Source organism: Bos indicus x Bos taurus, unplaced genomic scaffold (genome assembly GCF_003369695.1).
Source record: "Bos indicus x Bos taurus breed Angus x Brahman F1 hybrid unplaced genomic scaffold, Bos_hybrid_MaternalHap_v2.0 tig00000255_arrow_arrow_obj, whole genome shotgun sequence".
Taxonomy (NCBI): Eukaryota; Metazoa; Chordata; class Mammalia; order Artiodactyla; family Bovidae; genus Bos; species Bos indicus x Bos taurus.
Genome location: NW_020867178.1, coordinates 29,577 through 52,860, shown reverse-complemented (window position 1 = coordinate 52,860; position 23,284 = coordinate 29,577). Strand labels below are relative to the sequence as shown.

Genomic DNA, 23,284 nt, shown 5'->3' with positions numbered 1-23,284 from the left:
CATCTTCCAACTTCCCAACAGAAAACAATGCCTTTTTCTTCTGTATACCACTTTTAACAACTACTGCTTTTCAAAACAATTTCCAACAGTTCCTGTTTAAAGAGACTTACCCTTAAGAGTCTACTAGTCCAAAAAGTTTGCATCAGCATAGGATTTTCTCAATAAAGTTCGGGGCTGATGCAATAATTTTCAGTCTCATATTTTACAGCTAAAATGACAAGAACACTGAACAGTAAAAAATTACGCAAGACAATGCTGCAATTTTTTTACTCCACCACATCTGCCTCTATGTGTCTCCTGTGAGTCACTGTCTTTGGTGTTCAGTCATCATTATAGGAACTCCCATTCTCTACCCTAAATTATTTTATTTCTTAAAGAAAACCTCTGCAAAAACAGAATCCTATAACATCTTTCACCACTTTGCTGAAGCACTGACCCCTCAATGTAGAGCCTCAGATGTCATGCTGTTTCAATTTTTTATCACTACAGTTTAACACAAACAGAAAAGAAGACGAAGGACGGTTACAATTCATTCATTTAGTCATTCAACAGACACATGAAATCCTATCAGATGCCTGGAACTGGGGCCCAAAAATGAACAATAATCATCCCTCCTCTCACAGCCCGGTAGAGTGGAAAACTAAAGGAGTAAATACAGAATAAACTGATCAAGGTTAAGGTGGAGGTGAACACAGGGCGTGGGGCAATGGCCATCCATCATGAAATGCTTTCTGGAAGAAGTAGTCTGTGAGCATTTATAACCAACTCTCTCTGGACTTTCAGTACAAAATAAGCCTAAGACCCAACCCCACTCCCTGAAAGGTTATAAGATGTACTGGTCAACAGCTAAGTTAAAATAATAATCTAATTTAAAAAGCAGAATTTATTCTTGATTCCCAGCACTAAATTTCAACTCCTAACCCCTATTCCCTTAGCACAAATTACAGAGGGGTTAACAAATTCTGTCCCACACAGTGCCTTCTCACAAGTCTGTAGAACAGAATTAAAGACATGCACAGTGAAATAAAATGCACTTTAAAAAATACATGATCATTTTCCTAAACTGGAAGTGAACACTCTGAACGATCCAAACCCTACAAAGCATGACTGTTGGAAGAGGAAACTGAGGTTCAAAAAAGTCCCACTTTAATACAACAGAATAAAAGATATCTTTGAAGTCGCCGAACAGCTTGAGCAAGAAGAGAAACAGAAGGCTATTGTGGGGCTTTAGGCTCCAGATGATGAACCCCAAACACCCTGCAATGGTAAACAAACAAGCCTCTTAGCCGGAATCTGATTTGGTGACCCACAAAACATTACAATCTAAGGAATCTCTCTCTCCCCTTCATATTTCCCAAACAAAGTCCCACTGGCTTAGCAGCTCCTGGTTTTTTGGGGGTTTTTTTTTACTGGTTTATTGCTGGTAAATTATAATGCACAGTGTGCTTTTCAAGAAAAAAAAAAAAAAAAAGGTACAGCACATGAAAACAACCACGGTTTTAAAGACCCATAAAAGACACTATGTAACAGAAATGAACTCTGTCTGTGTTTACTATGAGGACCTATTACTCCTTTATGCTACTCCAGTGGGTTTTAAACTAAATTGAATGCTACCACTGCCTGCTAAAGAACAAGTTAGAGGAGGGAAGGAGCAATTTCAAACACCTGCCTCAGCAGGAGCCCAAACTGCCTCCCTCACATCTCCCCGTGCCTCAGGCAAGCAGCTGACCTGGAAAGGGAGCTTCAGACACCGGCCACTCTGCCATCCCAACAAGTAGGCTCTATAAAAGTCATCCTTCCATTTGACCCGGCACACCCTCATTTCCACCACTCGGATGCCCAGCTGAAAGGAGGGAAACTCAGCCGCCCCAAAGAGGAGAAATGGAGAGGGTCCTGAGTGGTCCTTTCCTCAGTCGGCCCGAGGTGGGCCCGGGGGTCCCTCACCTCCCCCGACTCGGATCCCTTCCCAGGGCACCGCCGAGCCCTCCCACTCCCTTGGCCCAAGGGGCTGCGGTTACCACCCTCGTCCCCTCAGGACTTCGGCTGCCGCCTGGGCCCCGGGGACCCTGGCCCCGAAGCGACGCCACGCCCAAGCCCTCTCGCCCGGACCGCCGACCCCTGCCCCGGGCCCCTCCCGGGCGACCCAGCCCGGCTGCCCGCAGCCCTCTCAAGGCCCGGGGCCGCCCCGCGCCGCCCGCCCCGACCGGCGGGCCGCGCACCGTGTGAGACTGCAGGCTCTGGCTCGCCTCGATGGCCGCTGTCAGCGGCACCGTGTCGTCCAGCAGCACCTTGCCGGCCGGCAGCTTCTCCATGAAGGCCATCCCGGGACTCGGGTCCGCCACCGCCTCGGGACCTGGGGCAGGAACCGGGGGCGCCGACTCCTGCCGCCCGCCGGGCTCTGCTGCCGCCGCCGCTGTCAACACGCGCCGCCCCACGCGCCGCCCGCCGCGCCCGCGGGTCCTAGCGCCCGACCCGCCCCCTCCGCCTTGGCTGTCGGCACAGGCAACCCTTTCGCGCTGCCACCTCCCGCGGGGTCCTAGGGCCAAACCGTCGCTGTCACAGCTGTCCTGGATCTGCGCCTCCAAGCTCCACGTAGCCGCACTGCGAGCTCGGTACCCTCAGCACCGGCCTCAGATCTCGGGACAGTTCACCCTAAGCCATCACCCCCAGAGGTCCTCAGAGCCTAAGAGACGGCGTCTTGGGCTCAAGGCTCAAGGCTCCCGGAACGCTCAGGCCCAAACAATCCCAAACATTCCTTGATGGATTTCTCATATTAGGCCCTCAAAACTGTACACCCTGACTTACAACTGACCCTTTCCAGGCCTCCCAGGCCAAAGAACCCTAAGACCCAGAAAAATGGACCTTCAGAATGGCAATCTCATGCTGTTGCCTTGCAGACCCACAAACTTTCTACAAGCCCCTCAGATTCAGATTTTGTGGGGAATTCTCGAACGTGGCTCTTCAGACTCAAAAACCTAAGAGCTGGGCCCTCAGAATTGAAGCCCTAAGACTCCAGTACACTCAGACCCAAAGCTCTTTGAACTGGAGCCCCTAAAACCTGGGCATTGGTCCAGAACTCCCAGTCTCTACCCTCTGGCCCAATTCTAAGCTCAGCACACAAGGCCTTCAAAACTTTCAACCTCAGACTTGGGGTGCTCCATCCCACAGTACTGGCTCCAACTTCAAAACCCAGAGCCAGAGAACTTCGATCAACTCAGACCCAAATCTGCCCCAATCTGCCTGAACCCAAGGCCATGATTCTGACCCACCCACAGTGCTGTTTCCCAAGGCAGCATCCCAGGACAAAAGAGAGAGCTGGAATTAACAGCTGTGTGACCTTGAATTAGTTACCCAACCCCTCTGAGCCCCAGCTCCCCATCTGTAACACCGAGATAATAAAGCAGCAGCCTATTAAAACTATGTATCACTTAGGGAGGGTTCACTTTTTACTTCTGTTTAAGGCAAATGCATTATTTCATTAACAGATTCACAGAAACCAAAATTTGGCTTTAATCATTATTCATATCATGTGGGCTGACCGGAGACAAGGCTCTTCTTGCATACTGCTGGGGGAATATAAATTGGGGCATTTATGCACTCAACAATTATTTACTGAGTACTTAACCATGTAAGAGGTCTGGCACTAGCAGCTGGGATTTGACCACACACATCAAAATGTCCTCACCCAGTAATCCTGCCTGTAGATTATCCTAAGGAGATATTCAGAGATCAGTACAAATACATAGCACTCAAAGGTATATATCTAACACAGAAGACTGGACAGATCGTGATACAATCATAAGTATTTTACAAAGGTTGAAAATTAGATTATCAAAGGATACTTAATGATGTTGGGGAAAGCCCTAGATACAACAGTAAGTAGGAAAAAAACCCAATGTATGCATTTTATGATTTCAAGATTTTAAAATGTTCATAGGAAAAACATCAGAAGGAAGCCCACCAAAATATTAGCTGAGGGTCTTTAGTAAACAGAATCATGATGCTATTTTGTTTTCTGCACTTTTCAAAATGTCTCTAAAAATATTTTACTTGTATGTTTAGGAAAAAACATAACAATATACAACTGAGTTGCAAAGGTCATCAAATGACAGCCTGTCCTCTTCCTTACTAAGGAAATGAAACTGAAAGTCAGAAATCAGGTATTTGATGGAATGAAGCCAGGGACTAACAACTCTAAATCTAGGCTTTCCTGTTCTCGAGGAATTCTTGCCTGAAGCCTCTGAGAATAAAATACTATAGCAGCCTTATAATCTCAACTACCCAAATCAGTGCCCTAAAGAGCCTAGACTTAACTGGATCCCTGGATCCTCTGGAGACTAGGCTATGATAGTCTGAAAAGCCATTTGGCTTTTGAAGTGGCTCACGGTGAATGTGGCGAAACTCCCTAGTCCAGAGCTGATGTGAATCAAATCTACTTTGCTTCCAGTCTCATACTGGGTAAAGCAAATGAGATATGCAGTACTTCTGTTGCTATATACATAACTACTCAGGACTGCAAGGGAAAATAAAGAAAGATTTATATTCTTGTATGCTGCCAAATGTTTAGATAGTCCACAGGTTGTTAAACAGCTTGACATTTGGCCAGACTGACTGAAAATAATGATTTTTAGTGAAGACGCTTCTGGACCTGGCAACTGTTCTACAAATCCTCATAGAACCTAGTGAAAAACTCAGTGGTTCCTAAGCAGCATTGCCTCCCCATTCAGAATTATTTTCTTTCTTTAAATATTCATGATCTGGATTAAAAAAAAAAAAAATTCAAGTCACTTGTGATCATTCTTACTTCCCTTACATACTGGAATTTTTCATCACATCGCAGAGGAATTTTGCTCATGGTTTATAAGGTCATGTGAACTGTGGCCTCACTAAGAGCCACCCAAGAAATTGACTGTGGCCTAGAAATCGACTGTTTGTGGAGCCTTCTATTAATTCTTTTCTATCTATGTAGTGTCCACATTCGTCTTGGGTTTTCTTATGATTTTTCTGCAAACCAAAATTTCTCTGAAGATGTTGAGAATTCTGGTCTCTGTGTGTAATCCATAGGAAGAAAATCCAAGGACAAAGGGAGTGAAACATCCGGGACCCTGGAGATACTCAAATGCAGCCCCAGAGTAATTTCACGGCACTTGCATACAGTCAGTTAATAAATTATGCCAGCACATGACGCATTCAGAGTGGCACAGCTGCTCAGTGACTGTCAACCTTTGGTAGAGTATGTTTTAATATAAAAACTTAATAGATGTAATTTAGTAGCAATTTTCTTTGGGAGTAAATTGGTCTCTTAATCATGCTCTAAGAATGTAAAAAGAAAAATGTCTAATAATTCAGCACAAAATGAAAACCTGTGGTTACCTAAGAGGTACCAGTGGGGCCTTTAGCAGTTCTATTTTTCTAGCTGAATACGCAAGATGAATGGTGGCTGTGGGGAGGCTTTCTCCCTGTTGCTACTTAAGATTCACTGCTCAGAAAAAGAAATGAGTGGCGTTTCACCAATATGGAAATGTTTCTAATCAAATACAAAAATCTGTTAAGCAATTTTCCAGTCCATTAGGCTGCAATTGCTTACGATGGGTGTATTTCTGTGGTGATCAAACATCCTATAAACTGCAGTCTTATAACGCCCCTACATGGCAAGCACTGGGACAATGTGCCCTGCTCTTTCAGGTGGTACTTGGGTACTCACTTCTCTTGGTGACCCTGGACAGTCAAGGCCACTCTCAATTACTTGGAAGAGGATTTCCTATATGAGAGTCACTCGTGCTTTCATTAGAAGAGTCACTCTTTCTGGCAACTTGTAGAGAGCTCAAAATGAAAAAGCCAGCCAGCTAGTTTGTGTTATAGTCAGCTTCAACAAAGCGAAAGTGGTCTGAGAATCTTGGCTCAGCGTTAAAAATAACAAGTCATCATTTACAGAGTCTCCCTAAATCCTTGCCTACTTCTCTGTTCCATCTTTTTTCGGTTTATAAAGATCAAAGACCATGACATCTATGGAGAATTAAAAAAAAAAAGAAACATTCCTACTGAGAAGCTACTTTAAGTTACACACTATTAATCAGCTATCCATCAGATCTCATGTACACAGTCCCCACCACGCCTGACTTGCACACAGTTTCATCCTTGAATAACTCTTTCAGTAATTCTGCTCTGAAGACACGCACTGAACATCAACTTAGAAAAAGTGCAGGCAATACGTATTGGTAGAAGCCATCAAGTAACAGCGAGGAAAACATTAAAACTGTAACAGGGAATAAGATCTAGAATATTCTAAATAGAAAAAAAATTATGTACGATGGTAGTTCCAAATACAAATGCAACATAATATACTATTATAGAAACTGATAGTGTTCCAGTATGGGAACATTTTAAGACCCACAGGGTAATGGAAAAAAGAAATGCTCTGGAGCCAGGCATGCCCGTGTGAATCCCAGCTCCACTGCATACTAGCTGACAACCCTGGGCAAGTCATAGAGCCCATAAAATGGAACAGTAAATTCATAAAACTGTTTAAAGGATTAGAATTACTGTAGAAACCTGGCTTATCATTGAAAGAATGGTAACTTATAGTATCAATGATCACACCACACTCCACTTGCAGACCCATCCTTCAAGATTCCCATTAAGTCCCAGAGAATGAGTTCTGCAGGAACAGATGGTCTCAGCATCAAGTGTTTGGGACTCAAGTTCTCCGTTTTGTTTTCCAGTGTCACATCCAATTATCTGCATGTATCGTGTTTCACCTACACATACACCTTCTTTAGGTGAACCTGAAGCCATATAAGCTTTCCCTTCTGAAACTCATGATAACGGTATCCTTGCTCTGCACCCTGATTTTGGTATTTTCCACATTACCAACACAAACTGGACTATGGTACAATATTAAACTACTCATTTATACACAACACTGCCCTCTGGTGATGAGAACAATTCTTTCTAGTAGTCTGTTTTAAGGATCCCCTTGATGCAAACAACAAAAAAAATCTAGTTAACCCATCCAGCAGCAGGAAAATTTTTTTCCAGGAAATGTGGGTGGATGCAACCAATTAATTTGATCTTATCTTCCTGATCAAAGCAACCAGCTGTGGTCTGAGCCACCATCTAAAGCCACAGAGCACAGATGGACTACTTGTATGTTCTACCATAGATTGTCTTAATAGTGCTGGCTGTGTACAGGATGACCAATAATAACAAATTAGGCACGTTTCCTCTCTAACACCCCTCAATGCTTAAGAACTTGGCCACCACAGTGTTCCTTCAATTTTTTTAATCTTATAATTATTTTAATAAAAGCATGTATTATTTATATAATGGGTGGGGACCCCCAAAATATTTTCAAGGGAGAGAGAAAATCACCTGGATTGCTAAAATAGAAACTCTGCACTCAAGATCTATTCCAGGTTTAGAAAACCAATGGAGACTGGCTGACATCCTGAAAGATTCATCTGTTCTTTAATTTTTGGCCAGATAGCTCCAAACTCAGGAAACCTGTAGCCTTGCTCACAGATGAGAATGCCAACAGCAGTAGCTGCTGTTCAGAGGCTGGGCCTTGTGCTTACCTATTTTTATCTGTCATCTCCAGCACTCCTGTATGGAGTCGTTATCACTGCTTTATAGATGAAACCAAGAGAGCTTGCAGAACCGAGTCCAAAGATGCACACAAGCCCTCCCCCAGTGACAGGAAAACAATCTGAAGGGCAGGTGACACTGAAGAGTCAATAAATCACCATGTTGGTGTAAACAGTAACAAATTATAATAAACTCTGATTCAGAAACTGCTGAAGAACAAGATCTAACAATATTTACTGTTAAAAGATAGGTGTTCAAAGATGACATATCTTCCATCATTGCCTTTAATAATTAAATGCTTGCTATTTATAAACTCAGTGACTTTAGTAAATTCTTATTCTACACGGATATAGGTAGGTTTGTGTTATCTGAATGCAAATCTAATTAGGTTTGAAATCCTAAAAGTAGAACATTAAGCTAAACGATAACTTTCCTAACACTTTTTTCAGTTTTTTCTTTTTTCTTTTTAATGGCACCTTATGGGAGCCTGGTTAACAGTGTGCAACCTTAGAATCACCTCTGATCTCCTCTGTTCACTTGTGTGTGTGTGTCTGTGTGCGCACGGGCGTGCTGTGCCACATGGCTTGTGGGATCCTACTTTCCTGACTAGGGATTGGATCCATACCCCTGGCAGTGAAAGCCTAGAGTCCTAACCACTGGACCACCAGGGAATTGCCTATTTTTTTCAGTGCTGAAAACCTAGATAGATGATGAATATACTTAAGCAGGAGTGAAGCCTAAGTGGACACTGGAACATCTCTCTACCTGCTCCCTTCCCCCAGTACAGGTTTATGAGCCTGCACTTGATGAACAGCAATCCCTGTTTTCCCCAGAGGCTTTCAATAACAACACTGATGCCTGAACTTGTACCTCTAAAGACGTATTTCAGGATTTGGGAGCTTCTGGGACCGTAACTTTAACCCAGCCTTCCATAACGGTCTTTTTACTTTCTAGTACAGAACATGATACTGCAATAATGGCAATGAACCGCTTCAGCTTTTTCACTTCTGCAGAAGCTAAAACAACTTCCCCAACATATAAAGGGGCTGGAAAGTTAATTTCCTGGGAAAGAAACACACAGCCTGGCCCTGGCATTTTAGTACCGAGGAGAGCTGAAATAAGTCCATTGATCAAAACTCCATGGACAATTGTCTTTCCAAATCTGGTGTGTTTTGCAAAATCTTCGTCTAAGTGCAAAGGATTGACATCCCCTGTTAATTCTGAGAAGGTGGCCACGTCCCTCTGTGTGAAGGCCCTCCTGAGTTCAGCCCGGTCTCCAACTCTGAGGTGCATGTGCCCTAAGGGCTGCCTGTTCAGCACTGTTTGGCTCAGGCAGATTCTCCTGTGAAGCCTACCCCACCAAAGGCGATGGCTGGACATTACTGGGAACATCTTCAGCACTCTCAAATCTCATCGACAGGAGCTTTTGGGCTGCTTCGGTCTCCAAACATTATGCTGGCACCAAAAAGTACTTTTGAGAGTGAGGAATATTTTCTCAAATTGAAGACTACTCAATTCAATACTAGTTCCCTACTATTGCCAGATAATGCAAGGAGAAATGGAGAAACCTGTAAGAGAGGAAAAGAAATTTTAAGGCAGTATCAGGAGAAAATTGCCTGGAAATCCAGGACAGTGTAGAAATATGCCCTGTTTTATAGGATAAGCCAAATCGATGCAGTAGCATTTTAAAGAGCATCTTGAGAGCTAGCCTGAGATAAATAAATGGGCATGACAAGCTCAGAGAGAACATTTCAATACATTAGGCACGAGGCATTAAGCAATAAAAGACTTTTCCACAGGTGTTCCAAGTTTTATCCCCAAACCTCTCCCATACACCTAAAGCCTAAGCATTCTGTCTCACGTTTTCATAACTACTGACACCCTGGGTTTCCCCCTCCCAGCTGGATGGCATTAGCCACACTAGATTTATGCAAGCCGAAATGGGACATGTATTAATAAGCAATTTGGTCTACTACTCAGCTTCAACTGGAGTATGTGAAGGTGTTTTTACCTGAATCACTCTGAAAGCACAGTTCTTGCCTTTATAGGATCCTAACAGGGTCAGAGAGCTCCACAATTTGACAAGACCACTATGGAAAGATCAAGAAAGCGTCAGTAAAGATTTGTTCCTGCAGCATCTCACTCATACTTTTTTCTGTGATGGTCCAGAAAGTAGTTTCTACCAGAAACCTGATTTAAATAAGAAAACTTTACAAATAAAAGCATACCATGTCAAGGCAGAGGACAGAATGAACCTCAATCAGGCATGTTTGTAAAATTCCCACTTCTGATTCTGCAACCATGACTATCAACTGGGAAACACTACAACAGTAAGTAAATCCCAAGTCTGGCTCTTTGGACTGTAAGTTCCTGGTGGGTAACTGTTCACATTCTCCCCCATTTAAACTTTCAAAAGCTGCTTGGAGTTCACAGGGACAAAACTCTCCTCATTTTCAGAAGGGAGCACTTCTGTTTTTTACCATCCGTCTCTGCTGTTACACTAGAAGGGCTCCACCGTCAGTCATACCTGCTGCATATCCTCAGGATAGCTGACAGGGTCTTCTCTTCATAGGTCAGAACGTCCAGAGGTAAGGCAGCATCGACCTAAGTAGAGAATGATGCCGTTAGCAGATGAGTATCATCCTTACTCTTGAACTCTAGTTGCTTTTCTCCTCCAAAAAATCTGTATTTTATTTAATGGTGCTGGAGCACGAGGCCCGCTTTTTTACAGCTCCCTCTGCCTGGATCATTCTTCCTATACCTTTCCATGTTGCTAAGACCTCTCTACTTTTCTCAAGTCTTTGTTTACATTGTCCCTTCCCTGATGCCCAAGATTAAGTTCAGTAGCTTGCTATGCTCTTTCACATACAGGACCCACCACTCCTTTCATAATACTCACCATTCTTGCCATTAATTGTTCACCATGGTTTCCTACTAACATAACCAACACCGACAGCCCGTGAGGCACAAGCTATGTCTGTTTGTTTACAGCTACATCCCCAGGAATCAGGTTTCATACTTGACATATAGAAGGTGCATGGATTTTTTTTTTTCCCTCACACTTTTTACTTTGAAAAACTAAAGTCATATTACATTGCAAAGAAATGTACAGGAAGGTTCCATGCACCTTTCACTCAGCCTCCCACACTGTCAGCATCTTGATTATGGTAATGGTTCCCTTAAACAATCTATATGACAGTGTTGCACAGAACTACACATATGCACATGTAAACAAATGAGTGCATGTATCACTGGCAAAGTCAGAATAAGCTCTGATTTATTAATTTTGGTTTTCCGGTGTACAGTATAACATCAACACCGGAAAACCAAAATTAATAAATCAGAGCTTATTCTGACTTTGCCAGTGATACATGCACTCATTTGTTTACATGTGCATATGTGTAGTTCTGTGCAACACTGTCATATAGATTGTTTAAGGGAACCATTACCATAATCAAGATAAAGAGCTATACCATCACAAGGTTCTCTTTCAACTTGTCCTCAGCCCTCACATGCAAACACTCCTCTGTCTCCAGACTATATAGTTATGTATGATAATTACAGTATTTGGGGAGCATTATATAAATGGAATCACTCAACATAGCAAGCCACTTTTGGGGACTGGCTTTTGTATTCTGGCTGCACCAAGCCACGTGGCATGTGGGATGGTTCCCCAGAGAGCAAATCCTAGCCTCTGCAGTCAAAGTCTCAATCCTAACCACTAGGCCTCCAGGAAATGCCCACTTCTGCCAATTTTCTCATCAGACTGTTTGTGTTTCTTTTGAGTTTTAAGCGATCTTTATATATTCCAGATATCAGTCCTTATGTGGTTTGCAAATATATTCCCCTCAGTCTGTAATTTGTTTTTTCAGCCTCTGAACCAAGGCTGTTGCAAAGTAAAAGGTTTTCATTTTGATGAGTGCTTGACAGATCTTAATTTAATAAAACATATGTACCAGGAAATAATTCCTGAGAATCATCTGTCTTTGTTTTCTCTTCAAAACTCTACTTGTTTTCAAGTGAATGCTAAAACAGCGCTACTCACAAGCGCTGGTCTGTGATAAGGAGCCACACCAGAGTGGAAATTGACAATATCAGTGGACATACTGTTTAGCTCAGGTCACATTTTCTCACTGAAGACTCTCAGTAAAGGAAATGGTGTGCTGCCTGACATTCTGGTACAAGCCACTAATCCTCACAGTGGGCAAGAAAAAGAAAAAGAAAACAGTTTGTAGGTTGCCAGTCTGCACCACAGTTTGAGTAGCACTACACTAAATCGTCTGCTTCACAAGTTTCTTGTCAACTAAAAGCCATATTAGAAAAAGCCTACTCAAAACTCATCACTTCTAAAACTCTGCTTCTGCAGTTTCAAATGTGGTTTTAAACTAATTTTTGGAAAAATGTCCTTCCTTCCAGTATGTCTTACAAAATCTTCAGGCTAAATCGCTACAGTCAGGTCTGATTCTGTGCGACCCTATAGACTGCAGCCTGCCAGGCTCCTCTGTCCATGGGATTCTCCAGGCAAGAAGACTGGAGTGGGTTGCCACGCCCTACTCCAGGGAACCTTCCCAACCTAGGGATCAAACCCGAGTCTCTTCTGTCTCCTGCATTGGCAGGCGGGTTCTTTACCACTAGTGTCACCTGGGAAGTCCCTACAAAATCTCAGTGGTGTTCAAACTACCAAGTGACTTCATACCTCACCAAACAGGTCCTTTAGGGCTGAAATAAGCAGCTGTTTGAACTGTGCAGCAGTCAGTCCAACACCACCATCTTGAAATTCTCTGTAAGAAAAAAATTTTAAATGCACTGTGTTAAATTTCATACTACTCAGATTCATAAAAAAGTAATCAAAATAAAACTTAAGTAAATCAACTAAACTTCAATTAAAAAAATAAGAAACTTAAGGGACGGAACTTACAGGCGGACTTTCATGTAGTGGTACTCAGAGGGATTTTTGTAAACAATTCTTTCATATGTGGTAGCTGGGGCTGGCATCTTTTTCCAGTGCTGATCACATCTACCTTGAGTCAAGAAGGCTAAAAATTACAAAGATATAAGCCATTTTTCACTTTTTTTTTAAAAGATAATTTGAGCTATCTGATTTTTTAAAAGAACTCCTAGTACAATACCTCATCTAATTCTGGTCAAGCTGATGTTACCTGTATAGACACAAAGGAAATTTCTATATTTTACATATACCAGACACTGTATTCTTATTTAAATCCCAGCAAACATTTTCCCTTACTGAGTACCCAGCTCTGTGCTAAATACTTCACACACTTTAGGTCACATCTTCAAAATGATCCCAGCAGGTAAATGCTATTAGTAACCCCATTTTTGAGATGAGAACATTGAGCGCTGGCAAAGATGGCTACTACCTGCCCAAAGGCACAAAGAGATTCTAACTGCTACCGAGTCCCCTCAAGACCACCCAGGCATGATGCCTCTTAATGCAAATAATAAAAATAAAAGCATCCAGGAGTACAATCTGGGACCTCTTCTTCTTTCCTCTCAGTCAACATAGAACACGAAGAGGAGAATGAGGGGTGGCACCTCTGCTGGACTCCCCCAACGCTGAACCTGCCTGTTCTCTGTCTGGAGGCCAGGCCTGCACAGGGTTATTTGGCAGCCTCCTGAAAGACTGAGCTTCAACAGCAAAGGTCTGCAGAGGAATGTCTGGAATGGATACTCAAGCCATTTCTAACAGATATGGGACTTTCAAGAACTCAGAACACACTGGTCCCCCTGTACAGAATCCTGTCCTTGGTTCCACTCCCACCTCACTCTCACTCTGGACCTCTCCTACTCAGCCTTCACTTTTTAACTTAAAGTTCACCTCTTCCAGGAATATCATCTCTTCAAGGAGGTCTCCTCTGACACCCTGTTTTAAGTTCTCTTGTTATGGAGTCTTTTAATATTGCCTATTTATTTAATATCTGCTCCCCCCACTAAAGGGACCAGGAAACTGAGGCCCAACCATGGAAAGGGACTTTTTCAAAGTCACATAACTATAAACCAGCATTTACAAACACATCTCTGGGCCCAGTTCCAATCACTCCCAGATGATGACTGCAAGAGAAAAGGAGAAGTCAGGGTCAAGCAGCTACATCCAACTATCCATTCAACAATCATGAATATTAACTGAGTCTGGCACAGAATATTCAACCAACACTTACTAAAATACCCGACTGACCAATTGGTAGTAGTGTGAGCCCTGTATATTCAAGAGTATCTCTGATTTCAGACTACCTACTGCTTCTTTCCCCACCACCAGAGTCTTCCCTAACTAAAAGGGCAAGGAGAACAGGACTCTCAGTCATTCCACTTATTGCCCAGCACACAACAGCTATTTTTGAAGTGTTACTGAGTACTTTAGAAGAGTTGGCTGCCTGAGGCAGATGAGTGAGATTGGGGCTTAGGATGCCAATAACAACAAAGGCTCACACAGTATTCTGGAAATGGATAATGGTGATAGCTGTACAACAATATAAATGTACTTAATGCCAACAAACTGTACATTTTAAAATGTAAAATTTTATGTTACGTTTATTTTACAAAAAAAAAAAAAAAAACTACAAAACACTTAAGGAGCAGATGTTTATTGAGCAGTCACTTCTGACTGGCCTCTGATAGGCCTGAGCCACAGCGTCATTGACAGCACTGCCCTCTGCAGGTTGTCCTGAGAGTAAAGGAGAAGACGGCTGGGAAGCTCTCCCTTGCAGCCTGGCTCAGTCACCAGGCTCATCGGGAAAGTGTGAGCACTTCCACGGTGGCTGTCATCACCATCTCTCAAGTCAGCCTTTTTGGTAGCTGCAGGGATACTCATAACCTGACTTATTAGTAACAAGTGTCCCTGCTTCCCTCCCCAGTCTCGTCTCTACAGCAGCCTGGGTGACCCTGTTAAAAACTAAACAGGCCACATCATTCCTCTGCTCGAAGCCTTGCAAAGGTTCCCCTTTCAGAGTAAAGCCAAAGTCTTTACAGCCCTGTAACGTCCAACCTGATCGATACCCGGTACTTCCAACGCCTTGACCTCGTGTCTTACCACTCTCCCCTGCTCAGCTCCTTCCACCACGCCGGCCTCCCCAGCTCCAGCTTTTTCCTTCCGGTCTCTGGACGTATCTCCTAGCTTTTCCACATGCTAGAAATAATCTTCCTCCAGATAGCCACGTGGCTCACTCCCTTGCCTCTTTCATGACTTTGTTCAATTTCAGCCCCCGATCTGTTCCAGTGGCATTTTTCTCTTATGTCACCGCCCCGTGCCCCTGCTCGTTTTCCTCAAGGCATTCACCACCCTCCAATATTAACTGTCAAGTTCATTTGTTCTTTATTTCAATTTCCCTCCCCAGCCCTACTAGAATATACGCTCCAAAAGAAACGGGGTTTTCTGTCGTGTTCTGTTGTTTCCCAAAAACCTAAAGCAATACATCGCATAAGGCAAGCATTCAATATATGATTTTGAGACGAAATCAATGATTAAAAAAAAAAAGCTCTCGATTCCCTACTGTTGGGCAGGTGAAGACGTTTTCAACTTTTTCTAACTTCCGCCACTGATTTCGCGCCCGCCTGAGGCCAGGCGCATGCGCTCTGCACACGTGGTCTCGCTCAGTCCTCTCAGCCGTCCGGTGCGGCTGAGACCGTGTTGCAGAGAAGCCCGGAATGGTCCGCGACCCAGCCTCGCCTTAGCCCGTGGCGTCCACGGCCGGAGCGGGAGATACCCGAGGCCGCTCCTCGCTGCCTGCCGTCCCTCCGCCTTACGCACGCTCCCGTGGCGCGCACGTCCATACGTCACCAGGGCGGCCAACTGAGCCCACTCCCGGAAAACAGTCGCCCCGCTGTGGGCTTCCGCCTACCGGCTCTCCGTCGGACTAGTCTGACGCCTCCCGGACTCTTACTCACTGCAAGAATCCACCAAGACGTGGAGCTACCGCGCAGCTAGCGGCCTGGGGAAACTCCGGGGTGTTTACGTTTGGCTCCTCTGCCCCGCCCCCGGAAGCGTGACATGGAGAGCGGATGTGACGCCACCGCGCGGAGTTCTCCTAAGGACCCAGGAGTAACTCTGAATCTGAGACTCGCCATGCTTAGTGCCCTCTAGTGCCCACTCTTGGAGAAGGAGATGGCAACCCACTCCAGTGTTCTTGCCTGGAGAATCCCATGGATGGAGGAGCCTGGTAGGCTGCAGTCCATGGGGTCGCACAGAGTCGGACACGACTGAAGTGACTTAGCAGCAGCAGCAGCAGTGCCCACTCTGCAGAAGGCCGTGTGTGCAGATGTCTGCGCGGGGTAAGGGACTCTGCCCAGGAGCATTCACTCACTCATGCCTTCATTCATTCAAAAAAATTTGTATCTGGCATCTCTTCTGGTGAGCATCTCCTATGTAAAGCACTCACCAAGGGCAAGACCCTTTCTCGGTGTCTCTTGTGGCTCCCAGCGCATAGTAGGTATTCTGTCTGGGTTAACATAAAAAGCCCAGATGGTTCTGTTTCCAAATGTAAACCAAGTATCATCTATTCGTTAACTGAATAAGTACTTGCTGAGCCCCTATTACATGATAAGTACTGGGAACAAGATGATATGGCCCCTGTACTCATGAAACATACCATGTGTATTCAATAATTATAGCTAATATTAATCAAGTGCTTACTTTGTGGCCAGGCACTATGCAAAAAACTACATTATCTCATTGAACTCTCACACAATCCTAAGGACACTATTATTATGATCCATTTTACAGAGATGGAAACTGAGGCACAACAGGCTAAGATCAAGAGCACACAGTTATAAGTACATCTGACTCTAGACAGTTCTCTCCACACTACACCATATTACCACCACTTACGTGATATGTCAGGGGTATTTATAGGACAGGGCCTGGGACTGCCAAAACTTGAATGTAAAGCCCGTGAGGTTGGGGCCTTGTCAGTGTTGGCTCCACCACTGCCATCCGGTGCCCAGCTCTCAACTCCTACCAAGGACCCCTAAAATGAGTTCCCTTGACAAGTTTATGATGAGTCTCTCGATCCAAAACTTTATTCCCTTTCTTGTCCTGCCCGTGTTCCCCTCAGGATTGAAAAGCAGCAAAAAAAAAAAAAAGGGAAGAGGGAAACCAAGCAGGAGCCTGTGAGCCCTTCTTGGGAACAGAAGTCCTTCCATGTGTAAGTAGAAGAGAATTCATCTCGCTCACTTGAGAATTCCAGGGGCTGGCCTTAAGGAGATGGAAACAGCCCACCCTTGGAGTAGAGTTACTGACTGATTACACATAAAACCTTCAAGATGATGCTGACCACACCGCTGCACAATCAGTCTGGAGATAATTACTGGAACTGACTGTGCTGTTCTGCATGTAGCCCCTTGCTTGTGCACTCCTGAAACTCCCCTTTAAAACCTTTTTCCTCTAACCCACAACTAGGAGATGGTCTCAGACATAGTCCATCATAGCTAATATTAATCAAGGGCTTACTTTGTGCCAGGCGCCATGCAATAGTGCCTGAATAAAGCAACTTTTTTTCACCAACACTCATCTCTGAGTATTGACTTTTCGAGCAGCAAGCAACCAAACTTGGGTTCCTACTGGCCTCAGCATCTAGTGTACACATGGATACATATATACATAAGTGTGATGTCTAGAAGGGTTCCAAGTGGACTGATGGAAGAAGGGTGGGGCCGTGTAGAAGGTGGAGGAGATGCTCACAATGTTTTAGCATCCAGTTTGTTTATTCTAAACTGAGGAGGCATCGTTTTTATAACACTGTTAAAACCTGTTAAATAAAACTCAGGACTTGCCCCTTACAGTCACCAGAGGGAGCCTTGGACCATAGCCATCTGCATGCCCCTCTTTCCAACTTGGAAGAACAGATTTTCCTCAAGATGTCACCTCCCATCCCGACTCCCCACAGCAGGAGAGAGGGGACCACCCTGGAATCCAAGAAAAATCTGGAAACCAAATCTTTCTTCATTTGGCATAATGCTTAATCTGAACTGAGATGAAGCTTTTTATAGCTTTTGTCCCGTTTGCTGCGGATATGCACAGAGCATACAGCAGAACTACGAATGCGTTAGACCACAGAAGGCAGCCCCGGACCTCACTGGGCGTGCTGCACAATGTGTGGTGCACATGCAGTCATACCTCTGTACAATCTGAAAATTTCTGTATTCAGTACCACGTCTGGTTCTGTGAGGTGTGGTGGGGGACTGTAGTCTGACACTCAGAGTTGCCCTCTAGCGAGTTAATTAATCCCAGTCAGCTCTGACTTGGGTCACTGGGATTGTCATCTTTGTGCCCCCCCCCCCTTTTTTTTTCTTTTTTGCCCGCATCACTTGGCATGTGGGGTCTTAGTCCCCCAACAAGGGATCAATCTCTCACCCCCTGCAGTGGAGTCTTAACCACTGGACTGCCACAGAAGTCCCTCCTGCCACTTTCTGCCGCTAAGAATCTCTTCTCCTCTCGTCCTTACTGGAGCTCGGGAGACGTCTAGGTGTGCCCTGAGGTTCCTGGTCGTTGTCTTGAGGGCTTACAGACCAAAGATCCAGAAATGAGGAAAAGGAAGATTCCTCCAGGAGTCAACAGACAGGGCTGTCCTGTTGCTCAAAGGACATCCTTCCCTCCCCCCACCCCCCGCATAAGGTCCCACGAGACCCTCAGCCTATCACAGGCACTGGCAACCCCAGGCCCACAGCCTGATGATGATTTCTAGCCCAGAGAGCAGCAACGCTGGGTCCCGGGGAAGCTGGCAACACCAGGACCACAGCCCCAGCAGGGCTGCCCTCTGGCCCAGACCAGGGCAGGTAATTTGAGGACTTTCCCACTGCCCCATCTGTGACCACCCCCTCTGCTCTTTTTTAACCTCCTTTCAGGAAATGGTGCCGGGGTCCAGCCCCAGTGGATCCAGGGAATTCGAAGCGGGGACGGCGTCGGCGAGGATCAGGAAACAACTGCTTAATTAAACGTTAATTAAGGATATAAAGAGTAATAGAATGAGGATAGCTCAGTGAGGAAATTCAGTGAAGAAAAGAGGCTGAAATAAGGATAGCTCAGTGAGGAAATTCAGTGGAGAAAAGAGGCTGAATAATTCAGCCAGAAGGTGAGAGAAAGAACGACATGGGGAGACCAAGTTTCGGTGAACAAGGCCCGCACTTTATTTTCCAAAGCAGTTTTTATACCTTAAGTTATGCATAGAGGATAATGGGGGAAGGGGTAGAGTCAGGCAGCAAGCCAGGCTTTCTTCCTGCAAACTTATCGTATGCAAAAGCTTAGGTGATTTGCATCATCTTCTGGCCCGGGGGCCTGTTAACATTTTAAGACCCTTACTTCAGAAAACTTATTTTTCTCTAAAGGTGATTGGTCAGGTAGCCACCCTCCAAAAGCATTAGATAAAGTTGCATTCCTATAGAGCAAAGGTGTGGTGGGCTATAACAAGAAAAAGAATTAACTCAAGGGTCCCAGGTTACAAACATTAAAGCTACTACTTACACCAATTATATTAATCAATACACTGCCAGGGACACAGCAGGTAAGGGATATGGAAAACTTAGCAGCAAACATTGGCCCAACAAGTGAAAATCCCTTCACCAATACAATTTCTAATCAATCTTTCTACTCAAAAGAATCTGTGTTTAGACAGTTTAGAACATCTCCTGCCTCTCACAGTTGGGAGGCTCTGAACAATCACATGTGGCTAGAAAAACCTATTCAGGCAGGCTAGAGGATTTCCAAAGGAGTTTGTAGGTTGAAACACTGTCACACCCAGGAATTATTAACTGGAGCTGTAAGCTAACTCTTTTTTCAGAGAGGTAGTGGGGGACAGCCCCCCGTAAAGTCAGAGGTGTAGGTGAAGGCACAAAGCAGAAAGTAGGCAGACTCTGGTTTTGGGTGTAAATGCTGGAGAATTTCCAGGGGGACTCCTGAGGCTCGATCCCGCCTTTGCGTATGCCGAGCCTCCTTCCTCATGACCTTTGTCATGGGTGGAGCTCCTCATGCCGGCTCCTGGCAGTGATAGAATTCCAGTTGAGCTATTCCAGATCTTGAAAGATGATGCTGTGGAAAGTGCTGCACTCAATATGCAATATACCGGCTCCCGGCAGAATGGACAGGCTATATGAACATCATCCAATTTGGGAGGGATGAAAGTGGGGGAGGGAGAAGTGGCTGATGGGAAAGTCCTAGTCTGTACGGTTCAAGGAGTGACCTTGGAAGATTGGAAAGATGAAGAATCAGAAGAGTCAGATTTCCAACTGTTAAGAGAGTGTTTGTGTGGGTGATGGAGCAGACAGATATGAGATAAACAATGAAAAAGAGATGGAACAAGGGGTGGGGAAGAGAGAGAGACAGAAAAACTTGGGAAACAGAGTCCAAGAGACCCTTTAAAAATGGTCCCAAACCTGGCCAAAGAGTATTTTAGCAAACGTTTCTGAAACAGACCCAATAAACGACTGCTTTTAATAAAAGACTTGGTTTACTACTGTCGTCAACCCTAGTTGGTGTGCCTGAGGCACAGTGAAGCCACACCCACTGAAAGGTCAGAGTGTGGAACAGAGAAGAGTTTATGGAAAGGCCAAGCAAGGAGGAGGGTGCTCATGCTCAGAAAACCCAAACTCTCCCATGGCTCCCAGGGAAGTTTTTAAAGGCAACGCTTGGGGTGGAGGCTACAGGGTGGGTGATTTTCTGATTGTGTGGTGGTGAGGGGACAGGTGATGTTTCAGGAACCTGAGTAACCAGCCTTCCAGTTCCAACCAGTGTGGGGTCTAGTCCCTCGGCTCCTCAGATGATCACCAGTCAAGAGCAGCGGCCTGACCTCTGCGGCAACCAGAAACATCCCTCCCCCACCCCAGAAATCTGCTTTGGACAAACAATCCTGATTATCTCCAGAGTGTGGAGGAGGGATGAGGGCGCCAGCAAGGTAAATGAGCCTTGCAGAGACCGAATAACACAAGTTCCAGTCATTAAGAGGCTAGAATGAGGAGGGCAGGCACCTTGACGTGCCCTTTAGCAACATGATCCTGGAATCCAGGTGAGCTGGTTTCCAGCCTCACAGGCAGCTCAGCAATGGCAGATCCCGAACTTATCTGAATAAACAGGCAGGTCACCTTCCTCGGCAGGGGCCCAAGGTGTGGCCTCAGCAATCTGCGGCTGAAGCAGCCACACAATGGCCTGGTCCAGGTGAGCCAACAGGGCTCCAGGCTCCCATGGAAATCAAGCAATAGCGCTCCTGTCTGAACCGGTGAAAGCACTGCTTTTGCAAGTCACCTTCAGTCACAAACCAAGAGGCTTCCCTTTACTTGTTATCTATGTGACCTTGGGCAAGGCACTTTACCCTTCCAAGCCTTGGTCTCCTTGGCTGTAAAATGGGCACAGTGTCCCCTTGTCTCTTATAGGGCTACGTGAGAGTCTGACAAGGTGATGCATGGAAAACACAGAGTAGCAGCTGGCACGCTCACCTGATTCAGTCGTGTAATTTACAAGATTCAGCCTAGCCTGACACACATTACAATCTCCCAGTAATTTCCAGGGACTTGCTTTGGACAAAGCAACAAGTAAGCTTCCCTGGGAAGGAGGAGGATCTCAGGGGCTCAAATAGAAGATAAGACTGACACTGGCAGGCAGCCCATCCAGTGTCTTGCACCAGTCACTCCTGGTGTCACTTCTGCCCAAACAAGGAGCCCAGACTAATGGCGGATTGAGTTCTAAACATTGCTGGTCCCTCAGCCTCTTCAACGTCTGCCCGGAGGGTCCATCCTCAGCAGTACTAACAACCCATATCCAGGCAGTGAGGCAAGAGCCCACGTGTGATGCCTGGGGCTTTCCACTGTTATTTCAGAAGCTTCCAGAAGTCTTTCAGGCAGGGCTGTGATAAGTGACCCCTTCCTTCTTTCTAAGACTGTCATTAAAGACGCTCCACTGGACCCATCAATAAAGACACTCCACAGGAACCTGCAGGCTCTTCCTAATCACAAAGGCAGGAAATGGGGCTCAAGAGGGGGACATGCTTTCCTGATTTTGCATTTTCCTAGCACCATAGGACCACAATTACAGGGTTAAGAGAAAAGCTTGAAAATCCACTTGGCAGGTCTATCAAAAGCAGCTCTCATGGGATTTCCCTAGTGGTCAAGTGGTTAAGAATCTGCCTGCCACTGCAGGGGACATGGGTTCAATCCCTGGTCCAGGAAGATTCCTCATGCTGTGGGGCACCGAAACTGATGTGCCACAACCACCGAGCCTGTGCTTTAGAGCCTGTGCTCTGCAACAAGAGAAGCTCACCGCAAGAAGCCCACGCACCGCAACTAGAGAGCAGCCCCCACTGACCGCAACTAGAGAAAACCCGCTCACAGCAACGAAGACCCAGCACAGCCAAAAATAATTCAATAAACAAGCAAACAAAAGAACTCTCCAGGGACTACTGGTGGTCCAGTAGTCAGGACTCTGCGCTTCTACTGCAGGGGGAGTGGGTTCCAGTGACGGTTTCTAGTGACAGGAGGAGGCGGGAGCCGTGTCCTGAAGATCTTGCCCACTCTCCTTCCAGGGCGATGGCCAGCACGTGCCCCTTTCTGGATGGCTCCACTGAGGGTGCAGCGCAGTGGCTTCTGGACGTGATGCTTAGTTCAACCCATCTAATAGGGCTAATAATCTGGGATCCTTATCCCAGGAGGAAACTGTCTGTCCTCACCCGGGGCTAATAATCTGGGAACCTTATCCCAGGTCTGGGGCTTCTTCATCTGTCCCCAGTCATATCTGTCGTGATTGTCGTGACTGACTCCTCTGGGAACCTCATTAAGCTCAGAGCTCTTGGTGAATATGAGAGACTGGAACAAGCAACATGACAAATATATACTTTCTTTTCTGCTTCATTGATTTCTGCTCTCACTGTTCTGTTTCCTTCTATTTTCTCCCCACTGGGTTTGATTTACTTTTTTTCTAGCTTAAGATAGAAGTTTAAATTATTTAATGTTTAGCCTTTCTTCTTTTCTAGTATTTGTATTTCAGCCTATAAATTTCCTTGTGAGCACTGCTTTAGCTGCATCCTGCAAGTCTGATGTCACATTTTCACATCTCTTATTTTTAAGACCTATATTCTGCTCTTCCTTGATATATTAAAAATAATCAGACCAAGCCCTGAATTTCAATTTAAACCACAATGTTCACCACAGAAAGTTCTCACTCTATTTCCAGAACTACTGGGTTTCAGACTCTGTAAAAAGATTTGAAAGAGTGAATATTCTGAGGAGTTTAGGTTTCCAAATGCCATAGTAGAGTCAAAAGAACAGTTTGATGACCCTTACCTTTTATTTTGGATGTATAATTTCAACTGAATAAAAACTGCAAGCATGGGACTTCCCTGCTGGTCAAGTGGCTAAGACTCCGCACTCCAACTGTACGGGGCCTATTTTGGCTCCCTGGTCAGGGAACTAGATGCCATAGGCCGCAACTAAGAGTTTGTAAGCAGCAACTAAGAGTTTGCACGCCGCAACTAAAGATTCGACATGCCACAACTGAGACCTGGCACAGCCAAACACATAAATATTAAAATAAAAAACCTGCAAACATGATTGCTGGAAATGAAACCAGTAACTCATGCAAGTAAGGTCTTCTAATGCCTGTAGAACAGCCTTACTTTAAAAAACCCATTTTGGGGATTCCCCCGGTGGTCCAGTGGCTAAGCCTCCTGGATTCCAACGCAGGGGGCCTGTGTTCTGTCCCTGGTCAGGG

General features: G+C 45.2%; 2 protein-coding genes across 4 annotated transcripts; both read right to left on the bottom strand.

Moving 5' to 3' along the window:
• Positions 1-3,620: 3,620 nt before the first annotated feature.
• Positions 3,621-15,552, bottom strand: LOC113888621 (ribonuclease P protein subunit p14). 3 transcript variants are annotated; one of them, XM_027535664.1, is made up of 6 exons: positions 15,438-15,552; positions 12,503-12,620; positions 12,281-12,365; positions 10,112-10,188; positions 9,596-9,674; positions 3,621-9,152 (listed from the first exon to the last, which is right to left on the bottom strand). In XM_027535664.1, exons 2-6 carry the CDS (start codon positions 12,577-12,579, stop codon positions 9,096-9,098), a joined length of 375 nt encoding a protein of 124 aa, XP_027391465.1. In that variant the 5' UTR covers positions 12,580-12,620; positions 15,438-15,552; the 3' UTR covers positions 3,621-9,095. The 3 variants fall into 3 exon arrangements, with proteins under 3 accessions (XP_027391465.1, XP_027391466.1, XP_027391464.1); XM_027535665.1 differs by lacking the exon at positions 15,438-15,552 and adding an exon at positions 14,630-15,430; XM_027535663.1 differs by lacking the exon at positions 15,438-15,552 and adding an exon at positions 15,090-15,429 and having other exon boundaries at positions 3,744-9,152.
• Positions 3,744-9,674, bottom strand: LOC113888620 (hydroxyacyl-thioester dehydratase type 2, mitochondrial-like). The gene is made up of 2 exons (XM_027535662.1): positions 9,596-9,674; positions 3,744-9,152 (listed from the first exon to the last, which is right to left on the bottom strand). Exon 2 carries the CDS (start codon positions 8,974-8,976, stop codon positions 8,470-8,472), a length of 507 nt encoding a protein of 168 aa, XP_027391463.1. The 5' UTR covers positions 8,977-9,152; positions 9,596-9,674; the 3' UTR covers positions 3,744-8,469.
• Positions 15,553-23,284: the final 7,732 nt, after the last annotated feature.

What these genes read in the sequence shown, in the direction of transcription:
- LOC113888620 (XM_027535662.1), bottom strand. Translation starts at nt 8,976, where the DNA reads ATGTTCCCAGTAATGTCCAGCCATCGCCTTTGGTGGGGTAGGCTTCAC.
- LOC113888621 (XM_027535664.1), bottom strand. Translation starts at nt 12,579, where the DNA reads ATGCCAGCCCCAGCTACCACATATGAAAGAATTGTTTACAAAAATCCC. An exon ending in TAAAGGACCTGTTTGGTGAG is followed by an intron (nt 10,189 to 12,280) that starts GTATGAAGTCAC and finishes TTCTCTACTTAG; the next exon opens with GTCGATGCTGCCTTACCTCT. An exon ending in ATCCTGAGGATATGCAGCAG is followed by an intron (nt 9,675 to 10,111) that starts GTATGACTGACG and finishes ATCTTTCCATAG; the next exon opens with TGGTCTTGTCAAATTGTGGA.